The 18603-nt window shown below is 37.3% G+C and overlaps 1 protein-coding gene across 1 annotated transcript; it reads left to right on the forward strand.

The window, feature by feature from the left end:
• The first annotated feature begins 255 nt into the window (after window positions 1-255).
• LOC114164491 (E3 ubiquitin-protein ligase UPL1-like) lies at window positions 256-17058 on the forward strand. The gene is made up of 17 exons (XM_028049189.1): window positions 256-404; window positions 595-715; window positions 3337-3432; window positions 3509-3712; window positions 3858-10410; window positions 10530-11587; window positions 11659-11958; window positions 12046-12250; window positions 12492-12751; window positions 12833-13119; window positions 13442-14540; window positions 14624-14770; window positions 14874-14954; window positions 15048-15273; window positions 15406-15545; window positions 16422-16528; window positions 16658-17058. The coding sequence occupies exons 2-17, from the start codon at window positions 620-622 to the stop codon at window positions 16758-16760; spliced, it is 10962 nt and encodes a 3653-aa protein (XP_027904990.1). The 5' UTR covers window positions 256-404; window positions 595-619; the 3' UTR covers window positions 16761-17058.
• The last annotated feature ends 1545 nt before the right edge of the window (window positions 17059-18603 follow it).

Below are 18603 nucleotides of genomic sequence, written 5' to 3' on the forward strand. Positions count from 1 at the left end.
TGTGCAAATTTTTTCTAGAATATATCTTCCTGATTCTCTTACATATGATAAATACCATAGATTATTTTCCCTTGCATAATATTTACATGTAGAAAATATAACATTATTAACATTGCATAATGGCAAAAGAAAAAGAAAACCCGAAAATCCATGGAGGGGTAATAAAGGAAAAACATTGCCAGTCCATTCTTGGAACACCGCCTGCACCTGCAAGCAATACAAAGAGCCTCTTCACCACCTCTCACTATTTATACTCTATTCTTTGCTTCACAAAAAAGGGCTAATTTTTTCTCTTCTACAAAACACAACAATTTTATTCTAACAACGCCGATTCCCAACCCCAACCCTTTCTTCTCTCACACTCCTATGTGTATGCTCTCACTCTCTCTTCTCTCATCTCTCAGGTACTTTTCTCTCTCTCTTTTTTCCAATACGATCTGCGTTTTCTTCCCAACGCGAATTTTCGATTTCCTTCAATTTCTGCACCGGTTGTGAATACTGCGGGGAATGGGTGGATTCTGCGTTGCTTTATTTGCTAATTATTTTCGTTTTGTGATTTTTTATTTTAATTTTGTATCGTAATTAAATCTGCAGTTCAAAGTAGCGAAGCTGAGGGGAGATGGCAAGCGTAAGATCGAGTTGGCCTTCGAGACTGCGCCAACTTCTATCGAGCGAGGGTTCCATTGGTCCTTCCGTTAAACTCGACTCTGACCCTGTCAGTCTTTTTATCACTTGTACTTTCTTTGATTATTTTGTGTGTTTAATTTTAATGTTTTCTCGTTCAACTGTTATCATGCAACTGTTATCATAATTGGTAAATGTGTTTTTAGTTTTTTTGTGTAGTCTTTAGTTGATTGTGTGTCTATTTTGCTATTCTACAAAGAAGCAGTTGTAACCTTGTAATGTTTGTGGATTTTTTTTATTGGTTGTTTATGTTTGGTCTGCATGTTCTCACTAATTCATTGATTTTGAGTCCTCAAATGCTCTAATAGCATGAGTGAGGGAGATTGGATGGTGGACCTGTGATAGTATGTGCTCTAGTTAGAAATTGAAATGGTGTGTTGGAAAGTAAGGGAGTGAAAAAGGGAAGAAAGATAAAGAAGGAGAGTTAAAACGAGGGGAGAATGAATTTGTCTCAATTATTAGAAAGAGTGAAAATAAGTAGAAAGCAAGATGATTTTATATGTTATTCATAATTTTAGCTATTGTAATTATTTATTATAATAAAAAAATGAGGAAAAATAGTATTATCGATTGCCAGAAGTTATAATCAATTATGTGTTTAAAATGAATGTAAATATCAAGAAAATAATATTTTCTACATAATCTATTATGTCATCTTTCTTCAATTTCGTGTGCAGAAAGTTTATTGCATATATCCTTCTCGACTCTCTCATTTTCCATGCACATCACACCATCCAAACTTCCATTTTCACACTCCGCGCACTCCCTTTGCCATGACTGGCTGGAATCAAACGGAGCCTAAGTGAGCATTTGGCTAAGGTCTTTTGGTTTAATAGGAGTATTTTTGAGAAAAGATTAACTTGTTAGTTTTTAGAAGTTTTAGCTTTTAAGTGAACTGTTTTTAAGTGAAAATGATCAAATCAATATCGTATGTTGTAGAAATCTATAGGTTGTTGCATTATGTTGCTTTAGTTTTAATTTAGTTCGGTTTGAAGAGCAGAATGTGGTAGTTGTAGTTGATTTTGGCTGAAGATAGACTTAACAGGAACTTGTGCAATTCTATTTGAATATAACACTTAACTTGTGAGTTAAGTTTGTATTCTTCAATTGCATGTGTGAAAGCTGAGTCTTTAAAATACACTTATGGACACTAATTTGATGTTTAAAAAATATTAAAATTTATTTTAATAATATTAATATTATGTATTTTAAAGGCTTACTAGGAAAACAGTACCAGAATCTCAGCAGAATATCTGGACTGTTGTGGGAAAGACTAATTTTGGAGAAATGATTTTTTTTTTCTCTCTCTCTCAAAAGATCTCTATTATGAGTAAAGGAAAGGAACCATCTATTTCCACCATAGTGTGTGTGAAACAAAATTATGGGTAAATTTTACTTTCTTTCTGAGCTTGCTCAAGAAGTTTCACAAAACTTGCATCTCATCTTGTCTTTTCCTTTTCTTGTATTCATTATTTATAAATTTAGTTTAGCTTTCTTTCACAACAAAGAACAATGTTATACAAGATTTACATTGGGAAAAATAGAAAATCTAATAAGGATATTTTTGAAATATCCACTAGAGCAAAAATGTCAGTTAGAGTATGATTGTCTAGCTTATAAAAGCTATGCTACCTTAGAATTTGATTTAGATATGTTGTAACTGTGTGTTGCTGATGTTACTAGCTGCTTATTCCATTAGCCATTCAGTGACTTACTATTTATTACTTGACCGGCATGTAAATAAGTGATGAGGTAAAGCTTTGTGTCAGGCTTAAACTTATATAGTTAATACTAAATTAGCAATGGCGCTTTCTGTATCATCTTTGTTGCATGGCCTAAACTTTGTCCATAGAATGTTTGCATATTATTGATGATTGATGATGGGGTATAACATCATTCTTATGTTTCCAAGCAGTAGTAAGTTGTCAGTGTATGAATTGGAGTGCCACACTACCAATAGAAGTGGTGACCAGATGATAATATTTGCTTATAGTATAGAATACTTTCATTACTTCCTGGTAATTGTAGGGACTTTTAACCTTTCATGCATATATTTCTTAAACTTAATGGTGGCATTTCACATTTGAGTGAATTTTTTATTTTGATGACATTTTGTGATTGTGACTTTATGTGTACGAAAGTGTTAACATGTCTACTTAGAATATGAGGAACTATGGGATCTTCTAGCCAGTTTTCTTGTGCATTCATTGTTTTCAGTGACAATGTCCTTTGGGTTCTTATAAATTTTGCATGCTGCATGCTAGTGTGCACATGTTCATTTTGGTAAAACTAATATTTCTAAGCCCTTTTTTTATATTCTAAAGCTGAGTGTTACTATTATTGTTATTATTATTATTATTATTATTCTGCTAAATTGATTAATACTGTTTTTCCTTTTCCGAAATTGATTAACATTAATGGTTTGTAGACATGTAATAAGTATGATAGGAATTCGCTTCAACTTCGCTTCACGAATTCCATTTTTAGATGCACCATGATTAATACATATGTTCATCATGTTCACTTCTATCTATTCACATGTCCTGATGATTCATGGTTGTGCATCTCTGAAATTCTTTTGGCTTAAATTTTTTGTTTTTATCTCCCTTCTTTCCTTTCTAGCTTATAAGTTATGTGATTGATTGATTTCAGCCTCCCAAGATCAAAGCCTTCGTTGAGAAGGTCATTCAGTGTCCATTACAAGATATAGCTATACCCCTCTTTGGCTTTCGTTGGGAATATAATAAGGTAAGAGAATGACGAGTTGCTGCAGATAGTATTCTTCTTTTTCTTCTCATAGACTTACGTATTTATTTTACAACAGGGGAATTTTCATCACTGGAGACCATTGCTGCTTCATTTTGATACATATTTCAAGACATATTTATCATGTCGAAATGACCTGACATTGTCTGATAATTTAGAAGTTGATGTTCCATTACCAAAACATGCAATTTTACAAATACTGCGGGTGATACAAATAATTTTAGAGAACTGTCCAAACAAGAGTTCTTTTGATGGCTTGGAGGTAATTTGAAGAGAAACTGGGTCCTATTTTAAGATAATCTTATTTCATTTTCATGTTTCACTCTGTGTCATCTGTTTTTAGTCAAGTGATTTATTTGTGGATTATTTGATACTATTGTTTTCTAATTTATCTCCTTCGTTTTCAGCACTTCAAGCTTTTACTAGCATCAACAGATCCTGAGATTATTATTGCAACATTAGAAACTCTTGCAGCACTTGTAAAAATAAATCCTTCTAAGCTTCATGGAACTGCGAAAATGGTTGGCTGTGGTTCTGTGAATAGCTATCTCCTGTCCCTAGCACAAGGTTGGGGAAGCAAGGAGGAGGGCATGGGTTTGTATTCGTGTATTGTGGCAAATGAGAAAGCTCAGGATGAAGCACTCTGTTTGTTTCCTTCCGATGTAGAGAATGGTAGTGACCAATCCAATTACTGCATGGGTTCTACTCTTTATTTTGAATTGCATGGACCCATTGCTCAAAGCAAGGAACAAAATGTAGATACAGTTCCCTCAAGTTTGCGAGTTATTCACATAGCAGATATGCATTTGCGCAAAGAAGATGATTTGACAATGTTGAAGCAATGCATTGAACAATATAATGTTCCCCCAGAGCTCCGATTTTCATTACTCACAAGAATTAGATATGCTCGTGCCTTCCGGTCTGCAAGAATAAGCAGGCTTTATAGCAGGATCTGCCTTCTTGCTTTTGTTGTTTTGGTCCAATCAAGTGATGCTCATGATGAGCTTGTGTCCTTTTTTGCTAATGAACCAGAATACACCAATGAATTAATTAGAGTTGTACGATCTGAAGAAACCATATCTGGATCTATCAGAACACTTGTAATGCTTGCATTAGGGGCCCAATTAGCAGCATATACCTCATCTCATGAACGTGCACGGATATTGAGTGGATCTAGTATGAACTTCACCGGAGGGAACCGCATGATACTACTGAATGTACTTCAGAGGGCTATTTTGTCATTAAAGAGTTCTAATGATCCAACTTCTTTTGCTTTTGTTGAGGCACTTCTTCAATTCTATCTGCTGCATGCAGTGTCAACATCATCTTCTGGGAGTAACATCAGAGGTTCTGGCATGGTACCCACATTCTTGCCTCTTCTGGAAGATTCTGATCCTGCTCATATTCATCTTGTTTGTTTAGCAGTGAAAACCCTTCAGAAGCTTATGGATTGTAGTAGTTCAGCTGTATCTTTGTTTAAAGAGCTGGGAGGTGTTGAGCTTTTGGCTCAAAGATTGCAGATAGAGGTTCACAGAGTCATTGGGTTGGTTGGAGAGAATGATAATGTGATGCTCACAGGTGAAAGCTCAAGGCTTAGTACTCATCAGCTTTACTCTCAGAAGAGGCTGATAAAAGTGTCTCTTAAGGCTCTTGGTTCTGCAACGTATGCCCCTGCAAACTCTACCAGATCTCAACACTCCCATGATAGTTCATTACCTGCAACTTTAGTAATGATTTTTCAGAATGTAGATAAGTTTGGAGGTGACATTTATTACTCAGCTGTTACTGTTATGAGTGAAATAATTCACAAGGATCCTACATGCTTTTCTTCTTTGCATGAAATGGGTCTTCCCAATGCTTTTTTATCTTCAGTTGTATCTGGAGTACTTCCTTCCTCAAAGGCTCTAACATGTATTCCGAATGGCCTTGGGGCTATTTGTCTTAATGCCAAAGGCTTAGAGATTGTTCGAGAAACTTCTTCACTGCAGTTCCTTTCCAACATCTTTACAAGCAGAAAGTATGTCCTTGCCATGAACGAAGCTATTGTTCCTCTTGCAAATTCTGTGGAAGAACTTCTTCGACATGTGTCTTCTTTGAGAAGTACTGGTGTTGACATCATCATCGAAATCATCCATAAAATTGCATCCTTTGGAGATGGGATTGACGCAGGATCTTCTTCAGGAAAAGCTAATGAAGACAGTGCAATGGAAACCAATTCTGAAGACAAAGAAAATGAAAGCCATTGTTGCCTTGTAGGTACCGCAGAAACTACTGCTGAGGGGATAAATGATGAGCATTTCATTCAGCTTTGCATTTTTCATTTGATGGTATTGATTCACCGTACTATGGAAAATTCTGAAACATGTCGGCTATTTGTAGAAAAATCCGGAATTGAAGCTTTATTAAAGCTGCTTTTACGACCTACCATTGCACAATCCTCGGATGGCATGTCTATTGCTTTGCATAGCACCATGGTCTTTAAGGGTTTTGCTCAACATCACTCCACTCCTTTGGCACATGCCTTCTGTACCTCTCTTAGAGAGCACTTGAATGTAGCATTAACTGGGTTTGGTGCATCTTCAGGACCTTTGTTACTGGATCCAAAGATGACAACTGATAACATATTTTCTTCACTTTTCCTGGTTGAGTTTCTTCTCTTTCTTGCTGCATCCAAAGACAACAGGTGGGTGACTGCTTTGCTTACCGAATTTGGAAATGGAAATAAAGATGTTCTTGAAAACATTGGTCGCATCCACCGTGAAGTCTTGTGGCAAATTGCTCTTCTTGAAAATGCAAAGCTTGATATAGAAGATGATGGTTCTTGTTCCACTACTGATTCACAACAGGCAGAAGTTGATGCAAACGAAAGTGCAGAACAAAGGTACAATTCTATCAGGCAATTTCTTGATCCTTTACTGAGGAGGAGGACTTCAGGATGGAGTGTAGAATCACAATTTTTTGACCTTATTAACCTGTACCGAGATCTAGGACGTGCCCCTGGTTCTCAGCACCGATCAAATTCTGTTGGTGCTACAAACAGGCGGGTAGGATCCAGTAATCAGTTGCATTCTTCCGAGTCTGCAGATGTCCCAGTGGCTGTGAATAAGAAGGAATGTGACAAGCAGAGAACGTATTATACCTCCTGTTGTGACATGGTTAGATCACTTTCATTTCACATTACACATTTGTTCCAAGAGTTGGGAAAAGTAATGCTGCAACCTTCTCGCCGTCGTGATGATATTGTGAGTGTGAGTCCTGCTTCAAAATCAGTGGCTTCTACTTTTGCTATCATTGCTTTAGATCACATGAATTTTGGTGGCCATGTTGAGGAAGCATCAATATCAACAAAATGTCGTTATTTTGGTAAAGTCATTGATTTTATTGATGGGATTCTAATGGAAAGGCCCGAGTCCTGCAATCCCATTTTACTGAATTGCTTGTATGGGCATGGAGTTATTCAATCAGTATTGACTACATTTGAAGCCACTAGTCAGTTGCTATTTGCAGTTAATCGGACTCCTGCATCGCCAATGGAAACTGATGATGGGAATGGGAAGCAGTATGATGACAAGGAAGATACAGATCATTTGTGGATATATGGTTCTTTGGCTAGTTATGGTAAATTTATGGACCATCTAGTGACCTCCTCTTTCATATTATCTTCTTTCACAAAGCCTTTACTTGCACAACCCCTTAGTGGTGATACCCCCTTTCCACGAGATGCTGAGATATTTGTTAAAGTCCTCCAATCTATGGTGTTGAAAGCTGTGCTCCCCGTTTGGACTCATTCCCAGTTCGTTGATTGTAGTCATGAATTTATTTCTAATGTTATCTCTATCATTAGGCATGTTTATTCAGGGGTTGAAGTAAAAAATGTAAATGGCAGTGCTCGTATTACTGGGCCTCCTCCTAATGAAACAGCAATTTCAACCATTGTAGAGATGGGATTTTCCAGAGCAAGAGCAGAAGAAGCTTTGAGGCATGTTGGATCAAATAGTGTGGAATTGGCGATGGAGTGGCTGTTTTCCCACCCAGAGGACATTCAAGAAGATGATGAACTTGCACGTGCACTGGCCATGTCCCTTGGAAACTCTGAATCAGAGCCTAAGGATGCTGCTGCAAGTGACTGCATTCCTCAACTTGAGGAAGAGGTGGTCCATCTTCCTCCTGTTGGTGAGTTGTTATCAACTTGTACTAAACTTCTTCAAAAGGAGCCTCTTGCTTTTCCTGTCCGTGACTTGCTCATGATGATCTGCTCTCAGAATGACGGTCAATATAGATCCAATGTTGTCACTTTTATTGTTGATCGGATCAAAGAATGCGGATTGGTTTCTGGTAATGGAAATAATACCATGCTTGCTGCTTTATTTCATGTTCTTGCTTTGATTCTTAATGAGGATGCTGTTTCACGGGAAGCTGCTTCAATGAGTGGTTTGATAAATATTACTTCAGATCTTCTCTACCAGTGGGATTCTAGTCTTGGTAGCAGTGAGAAAAATCAGGTGCCAAAATGGGTTGCTGCTGCCTTTCTTGCACTGGAGAGGCTTTTGCAAGTTGATCAAAAATTGAATTCTGAAATTGCAGAGTTGTTGAAGAAGGAAGCTGTGAATGTTCAACAGACATCAGTTCTCATTGATGAGGATAAGCAACACAAATTACAATCTGCATTGGGACTTTCTACCAAGTATGCAGATGTACATGAACAGAAGAGGCTTGTTGAGATAGCTTGTAGTTATATGAAGAACCAAGTTCCCTCAGATACAATGCATGCTATTTTGCTACTTTGTTCCAATCTTACGAGGAATCATTCTGTTGCTCTTACCTTTTTTGATGCTGGTGGTTTAAGTTCACTTCTTTCTCTGCCAACCAGTAGCCTCTTTCCTGGTTTTGACAATGTTGCTGCTGGTATTGTCCGTCATGTTATTGAAGATCCACTAACACTCCAGCAAGCAATGGAATCTGAGATAAAACACAGTCTTGTAGCTGCATCTAACCGCCATCCAAATGGGAGGGTCAATCCACGAAATTTCCTTTTAAGTTTGGCTTCGGTAATTTCCCGGGATCCAATAATATTTATGCAAGCTGCTCAATCTGTTTGCCAAATTGAAATGGTGGGTGAAAGACCTTACATTGTCTTGTTGAAAGATCGGGATAAAGAGAAGTCCAAGGAGAAGGATAAATCACTGGAGAAAGATAAATCACATAATAATGATGGAAAAGTTTGTTTGGGAAGTACAACCTCAACAGCTCCCGGGAATGTGCATGGAAAACTTCACGATTCAAACTCAAAGAATGTCAAATACAAAAAGCCCACTCAAAGTTTTGTCAATGTGATAGAACTTCTTCTTGAATCTATATGCACATTTGTTGCCCCCCCTCTGAAGAATGATATTGTTTCAAATGTCGCCCGTGGCTCCCCTGCATCAAGTGAGATGGACATTGATGTTTCTGCAATTAGGGGGAAAGGAAAAGCAGTTGCCACTGTGTCTGGGGGAAATGAAACCAGCAGCGAGGAAGCATCTGCATCACTTGCAAAGATAGTATTTATTTTGAAGCTTCTGATGGAGATATTGTTGATGTACTCATCGTCTGTTCATGTTCTGCTTCGGCGGGATGCTGAAATGAGCAGCAGTAGGGGCTTTAATCAAAAGAGTCATTCTAGTGTTGGTGCGGGAGGTATATTCTACCATATTCTTCGGAATTTTCTTCCTTATTCTCGAAATTCCAGAAAGGACAAGAAAGTTGATGGTGATTGGAGGCAGAAACTAGCAACCAGGGCTAATCAGTTTATGGTAGCTGCTTGTGTTCGGTCTTCAGAGGCAAGGAGGAGGGTTTTTACCGAGATTAGCAATATAATTAATGAATTTGTTGATTCATGTAATGGCATTATGCCAAAGCCACCAGACAATGAAATTCAGGTTTTTGTTGATCTACTTAATGATATTTTGGCTGCTCGGACACCTGCTGGCTCAAGCATATCATCTGAGGCCTCTGTAACTTTCATGGATGCTGGTCTAGTTAAATCTTTTACTCATACATTACAGGCTTTGGACTTGGACCATGCTGACTCGTCTAAAGTTGCTACTGGTATTATCAAAGCTCTTGAATTAGTAACGAAGGAGCATGTTCATTCAGTTGAATTGAGTGCAGGAAAGGGTGATAATCAAACAAAGCCTTCTGATCCTAGTCAATCTGGAAGAATGGATAATATTGGTCACACATCTCAGTCTCAGTCCATGGAAACAATATCTCAGGCCAATCACGATTCCCTTCAAGTTGACCATGTTGGGTCGTACAATGTGATCCAGTCTTATGGTGGGTCTGAAGCTGTTACTGATGATATGGAACATGATCATGATCTTGATGGAGGCTTTGCTCCCACTAATGAAGATGAGTTCATGCATGAAACTGGTGAGGATGCTAGAGGTCGTCAAACTGGGATTGAAAATGTGGGGCTACAATTTGAAATCCAATCTCATGGACAAGAAAATCTTGATGATGAGGATGAGGGTGACATGTCCGGAGATGAGGGTGAAGATGTAGATGAAGATGATGAAGATGATGAGGAACACAATGATTTGGAAGAAGATGAAGTCCATCACTTGCCACATCCTGACACTGATCACGAGGATCATGAAATTGATGATGATTTTGATGAAGTGATGGAGGAGGAGGAGGAGGATGAGGATGAGGATGATGAAGATGGTGTTATACTAAGACTTGAGGAGGGAATTAATGGAATTAATGTTTTTGATCATATTGAGGTTTTTGGAAGAGACAATAGTTTTCCAAATGAATCTCTTCATGTGATGCCAGTTGAAGTTTTTGGATCTAGACGTCCAGGGCGTACGACCTCTATTTACAGCCTTTTGGGCAGAAGTGGTGATAATGCTGCTCCTTCACGCCATCCACTTTTAGTTGGTCCTTCTTCCTCATTTCACCCATCTACTGTCCAATCAGGTCACTTCCTTTCTCAAATTGTTGTTGATGTTTTATTATAATAATGTCTTCCCCTTCTTTTTGTTTTTCGATTCAGTGATTCAGTAATGCCACGATTATGTATTTTTTCTAATTTACAGATAGTATAACAGAGAGCTCAACGGGTTTGGATAATATCTTTCGATCACTGCGGAGTGGACGTCATGGACACCGCTTGAACTTGTGGAGTGATAATAACCCGCAAAGCAGTGGGTCAAATGCTGGTGCTGTACCACAGGGTCTTGAGGAGTTTCTTGTCTCTCAATTGAGGCGACCTACTGCTGACAAGTCATCTGATAATAATGTAGCAGAAGCAGGTCCTCAGAATAAAGTTGAGGTCAACCAGATGCACAATCCTGCAAGTTCACAGCTAGACATTCCAGTAGAAAACAATGCAATTCAGGGAGGTGGTAATGTGACTGCTGCATCAATTGATAACACTGACAACAATGCTGATATCAGACCTGTAGGAAATGGAACTCTGCAAACAGATGTATCGAACACTCACTCTCAGGCAGTTGAGATGCAGTTTGAGCATAATGATGCAGCCGTGCGAGATGTCGAAGCTGTGAGTCAGGAGAGTAGTGGTAGTGGGGCAACTTTTGGTGAAAGCCTTCGCAGCCTAGATGTTGAGATTGGAAGTGCCGATGGTCATGATGACGGTGGAGAAAGGCAGGTTTCTGCAGATAGAATAGCAGGTGATTCACAGGCTGCACGTACAAGAAGAGCAACTGTGCCTTTTGGTCATTCTTCTCCTGTAGGTGTCAGAGATGCATCCCTCCACAGTGTTACTGAAGTTTCAGAAAATTCAAGCCGAGATGCAGATCAGGAAGGTCCAGCAGCTGAGCAGCAGGTGAACAGTGATGCTGGATCAGCAGCAATTGATCCTGCCTTTCTGGATGCTCTTCCTGAGGAGCTGCGTGCCGAAGTTCTCTCAGCCCAGCAGGGTCAAGTAGCTCAACCATCAAATGCTGAGTCACAAAACAATGGGGATATTGATCCTGAGTTCCTTGCAGCACTTCCCCCAGACATTCGAGCTGAAGTTCTAGCTCAGCAACAAGCACAAAGACTACATCAATCTCAGGAGTTGGAAGGGCAACCTGTTGAAATGGATACTGTCTCAATAATTGCAACATTTCCTTCAGAATTACGAGAAGAGGCAAGCTTGTCTGTTGAATCCAGTTTTTGCTAAAAGTGAGCATGTATCTGAAGATTTTTTTTTTTGTTCAGGTTCTATTAACATCCTCTGATGCTATCCTTGCCAACCTTACACCTGCTCTTGTTGCTGAGGCAAATATGTTGCGGGAAAGGTTTGCACATAGATACAGTCGCACCCTCTTTGGTATGTATCCGAGAAGTCGCAGAGGTGAAACTTCTAGGCGTGAAGGTATTGGTTCTGGCCCAGATGGGGCAGGGGGAAGCATTACTTCACGCAGGTCTGCTGGAGCTAAATTTGTTGAAGCTGATGGAGCACCTCTAGTGGACACTGAAGCTCTGCATGCCATGATTAGGCTATTTCGCATAGTTCAGGTATTACTTGCCAATAGGCACTGGGAAGAAGTCCTTCAAAATAAGCACAACTTCATTGGTTACACATTTTTTTCTTAATTTTTTCAGCCACTATATAAAGGTCAATTGCAGAGGCTTCTTTTAAATCTTTGTGCCCATAGTGAAACCAGAATTTCCCTGGTGAAAATTCTGATGGACTTACTGTTGCTTGATGTAAGAAAGCCGGCTAGTTATTTTAGTGCAGTTGAACCTCCATACAGACTATATGGTTGTCAGAGCAATGTAATGTACTCACGTCCTCAATCTTTTGATGGTAAGAAAACTTGATTAACATTTATTTCTTTGTTTGTATTTACAGTTATAGATTTAGTCAGTGCACAGCTTTTAAATTTATCTTCCTGGTTTTAATTTCTTAAAGGGACTTCTGTTTTATATAGTTCATGCTTGTTTTAACTAGTGACAGTTGATGTTATTTGAAAGATGTTCCTCGCACCCTCCTCCCACTCTCCAATGGTGTATAATTATTAATACATTGTATATTTTTAATTGTGTAGGAGTTCCCCCATTACTCTCTCGGCGAATACTTGAAACACTCACCTATCTTGCTCGCCATCATCCATATGTGGCAAGAATTTTGCTTCAGTTTAGGCTGCATCATCCTTCAGTGAGACAACCAGATAATGCTAATGTTGCACGTGGCAAAGCTGTGGTGGTTGTTGAAGATGAAACAAATGCAGGATACATATCTATTGCAATGCTTTTGGGTCTCTTGAAACAACCCCTTTATTTGAGGAGCATAGCTCATCTTGAGCAGGTGATGATTTGAATTTATTGATATCTTTAGCACATCCATTTGTGTACTTGCTTGCAATGCTGACATGATTTTCATTTTCAGTTGCTAAATTTGCTGGATGTTATCATTGATAGTGCTAGAAGCAAGTCTAGTTCATCTGATAGGTCTCAAATATCTACTGAGCCAGTATTGGGTCCGCAAATTTCTGCAATGGAGGTAGACGTGAATATTGATACAGTTATATCTTCTGCTTCAGAGGCGTCTCCTCAAGTCAATGAATCCTCCAAACCCACAACTTCCAGTAGTAAGGAATGTCAGGCTCAGCAAGTATTGTGTGATCTACCACAAGCAGAACTTCAGCTTCTTTGCTCGTTACTTGCTCTAGAAGGGTATGGTTATGATTATGATTTTAGATTACAGTTAATTCTTTTATCTGGGATTTTTTCACTTTGCCTTAATTTGGTGTATTTACTTTTGATATCTGAACTTCTTACTTTGGGAGAGTGGTACGAGTCATAAGTTTTCCTGGCATGAGGTTCCGTTTTTTAATTAGACCATTCATTACTTGGGTCTTGCGCTTGTTCCAATTTATGTTTTATTTTATTATTACTCCACAATTCAAAGTCTATTGGGTCTGGCTATTTTTCTAAAAACAATGTTTTAGAATTTAGCAATGTAGATTTCATCTAATGTTTCTTGTATTCCTTTCAGTTTGTCTGACAATGCATATGGTCTTGTTGCGGAGGTAATGAAAAAGCTGGTGGCCATTGCTCCAATTCACTGTAAGTTTTTTGTCACTCATCTGGCAGAAGCAGTTCGAAATTTGACTTCATCTGCAATGGACGAGTTGCGCACCTTTAGTGAGGCAATGAAAGCTCTTCTCAGTACAACATCTTCTGATGGCGCTGCAATTTTAAGAGTTTTGCAAGCCTTGAGTTCCCTTGTTACCTCATTGGCTGAGAAAGAGAATGATGGAATAACTCCTGCACTTTCTGAAGTTTGGGGAATCAATTCAGCCTTAGAGCCCTTGTGGCATGAGCTGAGCAGTTGTATAAGCAAGATAGAGGCCTACTCTGAGTCAGTATCCGAGTCTATTACCCCTTCTAGAACATCTGTGTCCAAACCATCCAGTGTTATGCCTCCACTTCCTGCTGGTTCTCAAAATATTTTGCCATACATAGAGTCATTTTTTGTTTTTTGTGAGAAACTACATCCTGCTCAGCCAAATGCTAGTACTGTTACAAGTGTTCCTGTAATATCTGATGTGGAAGATGCCAGCACATCTGGTACTCGGCAGAAAACATCTGGACCTGCTACAAAACTAGATGAGAAACATGCTGCTTTTGCCAAGTTTTCAGAAACGCATAGGAAACTATTGAATGCTTTTATCAGGCAAAATCCTGGCTTGCTGGAGAAATCTTTTTCTCTTATGCTGAAGACTCCAAGATTTATTGATTTTGATAACAAGCGATCCCACTTCCGATCAAAAATTAAACATCAACATGACCATCATCACAGCCCATTAAGAATATCAGTGAGAAGGGCGTATGTTCTTGAGGATTCATATAACCAGCTTCGCATGAGATCAACTCAAGATTTGAAGGGAAGGTTGACTGTTCACTTCCAAGGTGAAGAAGGTATTGATGCAGGTGGGCTTACAAGGGAATGGTATCAATTGTTGTCCAGAGTTATTTTTGACAGAGGAGCACTGCTCTTTACTACAGTAGGCAATGACTCAACATTTCAGCCAAACCCTAACTCTGTTTACCAAACAGAACATCTATCTTATTTCAAATTTGTTGGTAGAGTGGTGAGTTCTTCTTACAAATGTTCTTAATGTATGCGTTTAGTGGTTGCATATGCCTTTTACTTATCCCTTTCTACACTATCCAGGTTGGAAAAGCTTTATTTGATGGTCAGCTCTTGGACGTCCATTTTACTCGATCATTCTACAAGCACATCCTAGGGGTCAAAGTTACATACCATGATATTGAAGCTATTGACCCTGCCTATTTCAGAAATTTGAAATGGATGCTTGAGGCAAGTGTCTTTTTGTAGTTTTTCCGATAGCCTTGTCAGTCTTCGCAATAGTTACTTTTGTATTCATTGTGAAAATTATCTCATGTTTATGGTATAACTGCAGAATGATATCAGTGATGTTCTGGATCTTACTTTTAGCATTGATGCAGATGAGGAAAAGTTGATTTTGTATGAGCGGACAGAGGTTCTGACTTTATTTCAAAACTATTGAGATGATTTTTTAATATATTGGACTTGCACATTATTTGTGATCTAATTTTAATGAGCTTTGTATTAGGTGACTGATTATGAGCTGATTCCTGGTGGACGGAATATGAAAGTTACAGAGGAGAATAAGCACCAATATGTTGATTTGGTTGTTGAGCATCGATTGACTACTGCTATTCGTCCTCAAATAAATGCTTTCTTGGAAGGGTTCAATGAATTGATTCCCAGGGAGTTAATATCTATATTCAATGACAAAGAGCTGGAATTATTGATCAATGGACTTCCTGATATTGATTGTGCGTCTTTTTCAATATTAACATCACCTTTATTGATGCCACACATTTATTTTCTCTCAATGCTGGCTATCTTTATTAGTGTTCAAATTCTGTAAAATAATATTTAACAATCTTTTCTACATTTCATTTCAGTGGATGACTTGAGAGCAAATACAGAATATTCTGGGTATAGTGGTGCATCACCAGTTATACAATGGTTTTGGGAAGTTGTTCAAAGTTTCAGCAAAGAAGACAAAGCTAGATTGCTCCAGTTTGTGACAGGCACATCCAAGGTATTGGTTTTGAGTTTTTAAACCTTATGATCTTTATGTCTTTGTTTACAATAACAATTTTCAGTGATTTTCCATCTTGAATCATGGCCGCGTTGCTGCTTGTGCCTTTACATTGGAATAATTATCTTTTCTTCTCAATACCTTTGTGTTTAGATCCAAAAATGAATTCAATTAATCAAATCGAGTTCCTGTGCTTTGGGTTTATTTCAAAACATCGAGAATCACGTCTCACAATATTGAGAATGTTGAATACTTGTTTTTCAATGGAAATGCTTTAGTGAAAAAACACTCCTCAGATTTCCTATATGTACACACTTGAAAAAGGTTTCGAAATATGGAAGAAATTATGATTCAAGTTCTTAGTCTAAATAATACAAGAGGATACGTTATATAGAATTCTACCACCATAGAAAATAAATACAATAATTAGTGACAACTCTTTTGTATCCTTACAATATCTCAATAGACACAATACTTAATATTATCTTCTCCTAACTCAACATTCACATTCCAGAATTAATCAAGTTTTTGATTCGGAATTGCCTTTACCTTTTAATGCAGCAATTGTCATTCCCAATAGTCAAGTTTCTTGTAGATAAGTTTCCAAAAGACAACTTAAGGGAGAAGTATAAGTAGTTGGCTTTGTTTTCATGAGAACTATTAATTTAGTGATTTGAGTTGTGATGGAGACAAGACGTGTTGATTGTTTTGTTCCTGTCAATATACACCCTTGATCTAATCTATACTTGTTTACATCAAAAGACAGTATCAAATATCATTCTTATAATAATAAAAAATTATGATGGTTCCTTGTGTTGTTTATCTTATCATACATTATACAATTAGGGGGTCTTATTTTCGCTACCGACATTTCAGGTGCCTTTGGAGGGTTTTAGCGCTCTTCAAGGAATTTCAGGTGCCCAGAGGTTTCAGATACACAAGGCATATGGCAGCTCTGATCACTTGCCTTCTGCACATACTTGGTACCTTTTTTCAACTTTTCATTTTCTTGTAGCTTCAATCAACTTTTTTTAAGAGTTCTGAACTATATTTAATCACTTGTTGGATCAATTATTATTATGTCTTAGTTTCACGGAGTCTTTTATTTGCAGTTTCAATCAATTAGATTTGCCGGAGTACCCATCTAAACAACATTTGGAAAAGAGGTTACTGCTTGCCATTCATGAAGCAAATGAGGGCTTCGGATTTGGTTGACAAGTTTTTTGTTTCTTTTTTGGGAGGGGGTGGGTGACGAAATCAAACTGTATTACATTTTAGGTTAAAAGCTTTTACTGGGGGTTCACAAGATTTTCAACATTATATCATGTTAATATGCTGTACAGTTCTATATTTGCAATGGGAAATGCTTCGGCGGTTTTTCAATAACCTGTTCAGTGTGCCTTTGGCACCGACGGGTCACTCATTTTTCCAGAACGACAAGTAGATCTCCTCAATGTTTCTATCAGACCTAAAATTTATTAGTATTTGGAAGGTAAGCACCACGTTCTTTCTCTGTTTTAGTTTTTATTTATCTTATTTTTGCTTCATTGCCATGTTATTCTGTATTATTTTTTTGTCGTAGAAATTTTAATGTTGAGAACTGCACGTGTTAAATACGTTGTTTTGCGTAAAGTTGAATAATGTAGATAAATCGTGTATAATTAGATTTAAGAAAAACAAAGAAAATATATTATTGATTCCCGATTAGTGTTGGTATTTTATTCTTGAACGTCATAATTAGAATGTTTCCTGTATTTTTACAATTCATTGTGTGATTATTTCTACTTATTTAGAAATGAAATAAAGTAATGAAAAAGAAAAACAATAATAAAATTAAATTGTACATTTTTTCTTATTTCTTTTCTTCTAATCTCATTTTCATCAAATCTTAGGCATTTGAAAAATTATAAAATAACAAAAGAATATAAATATTTTGTTATGCATGAATTTTAAGATTTATTACGATAACTACTACTAATTGCCATTTAATTTTAAAGTTTCCTAATATAGAGGAAAAAAATGAGTATTGATTTAAATTGGATAAATGTTACCTCCAAATTCTATGCTGAATATTTATAACTACAATATCTTTATACTAATTAAAATTGAGGAAAAATATCCGATAAAGAATCTTGGATTATTTATTTTAAAACTATTAGACTATGTTGCCTATTTAATTTTCTTTTAACTCATTAATTCTTTGTATACTATCATCTAAAATTGTTTTTTATTTGCTATTACTGTAATTTTTCCATTATACAGAGTATTTTTTAGTCGATAACAAAAGAAACTAAAAAAAATATGTACAAGTTTATTTAATCTTTCCAATTGGAGAAATGGATAAAGTGATTATTTACCTTTTTAAATATCGAAGTTATATTAAAATGTCACCCTTAATATGTGTATTCTTTCTTTTATATAAAATTGAAAGCGTAAGTATTTGTTTAGTATAAAGTCCTTTATAGTTTTCGAGAAAAAAAATCTATAATAAATTCAACTCACAGTGTAAGGACATATAAGAAAGTACATGATAATTTGATAATTTGATAATTTTGTTGATCAAATGATGAAACTCAAGCTAAATAAATATATTGATTCGTTATTATAATTTGAAAATTGTACTGTCTGTCGCGTCAGGTCGGAATCTGACCTAGTCCCATTTCATAAAGCAGCTCGGCCAAGTAGTTCGGATGAACCAAATAGGTTGGGTAGGTCGGGTAAGTCGGAATTCATAAATTTCAGACTAGATCAGGCTTACCAGGCCCATATCCCGCAACTATTGTAAAGATCTAAATTGTTTTGATCGGAGAGGATGAGGGAGATAAAATAAAGGATTATGGCCGAGATAAAAGGATTTGGTTGGCAAGGTAGGTGACGAGAAAATAGGAAGCAAAAAAGATAAAGAGGAAAAAAGGAAGAAAGGAAGGGGGCACTGAGAGAAAGACAGAAAAGAGAGAGAGAATGAGAGAGAAAAGGGATAGTGAGAGAAATTTGTGTTTTGATCCTGACTGAGTCGCTTCTTTTAGTTTAGGAACAGAACATTGGCGCTCACCGTGGG

Source organism: Vigna unguiculata, chromosome 9, assembly GCF_004118075.2.
Source record: "Vigna unguiculata cultivar IT97K-499-35 chromosome 9, ASM411807v1, whole genome shotgun sequence".
NCBI classification, from domain to species: Eukaryota; Viridiplantae; Streptophyta; class Magnoliopsida; order Fabales; family Fabaceae; genus Vigna; species Vigna unguiculata.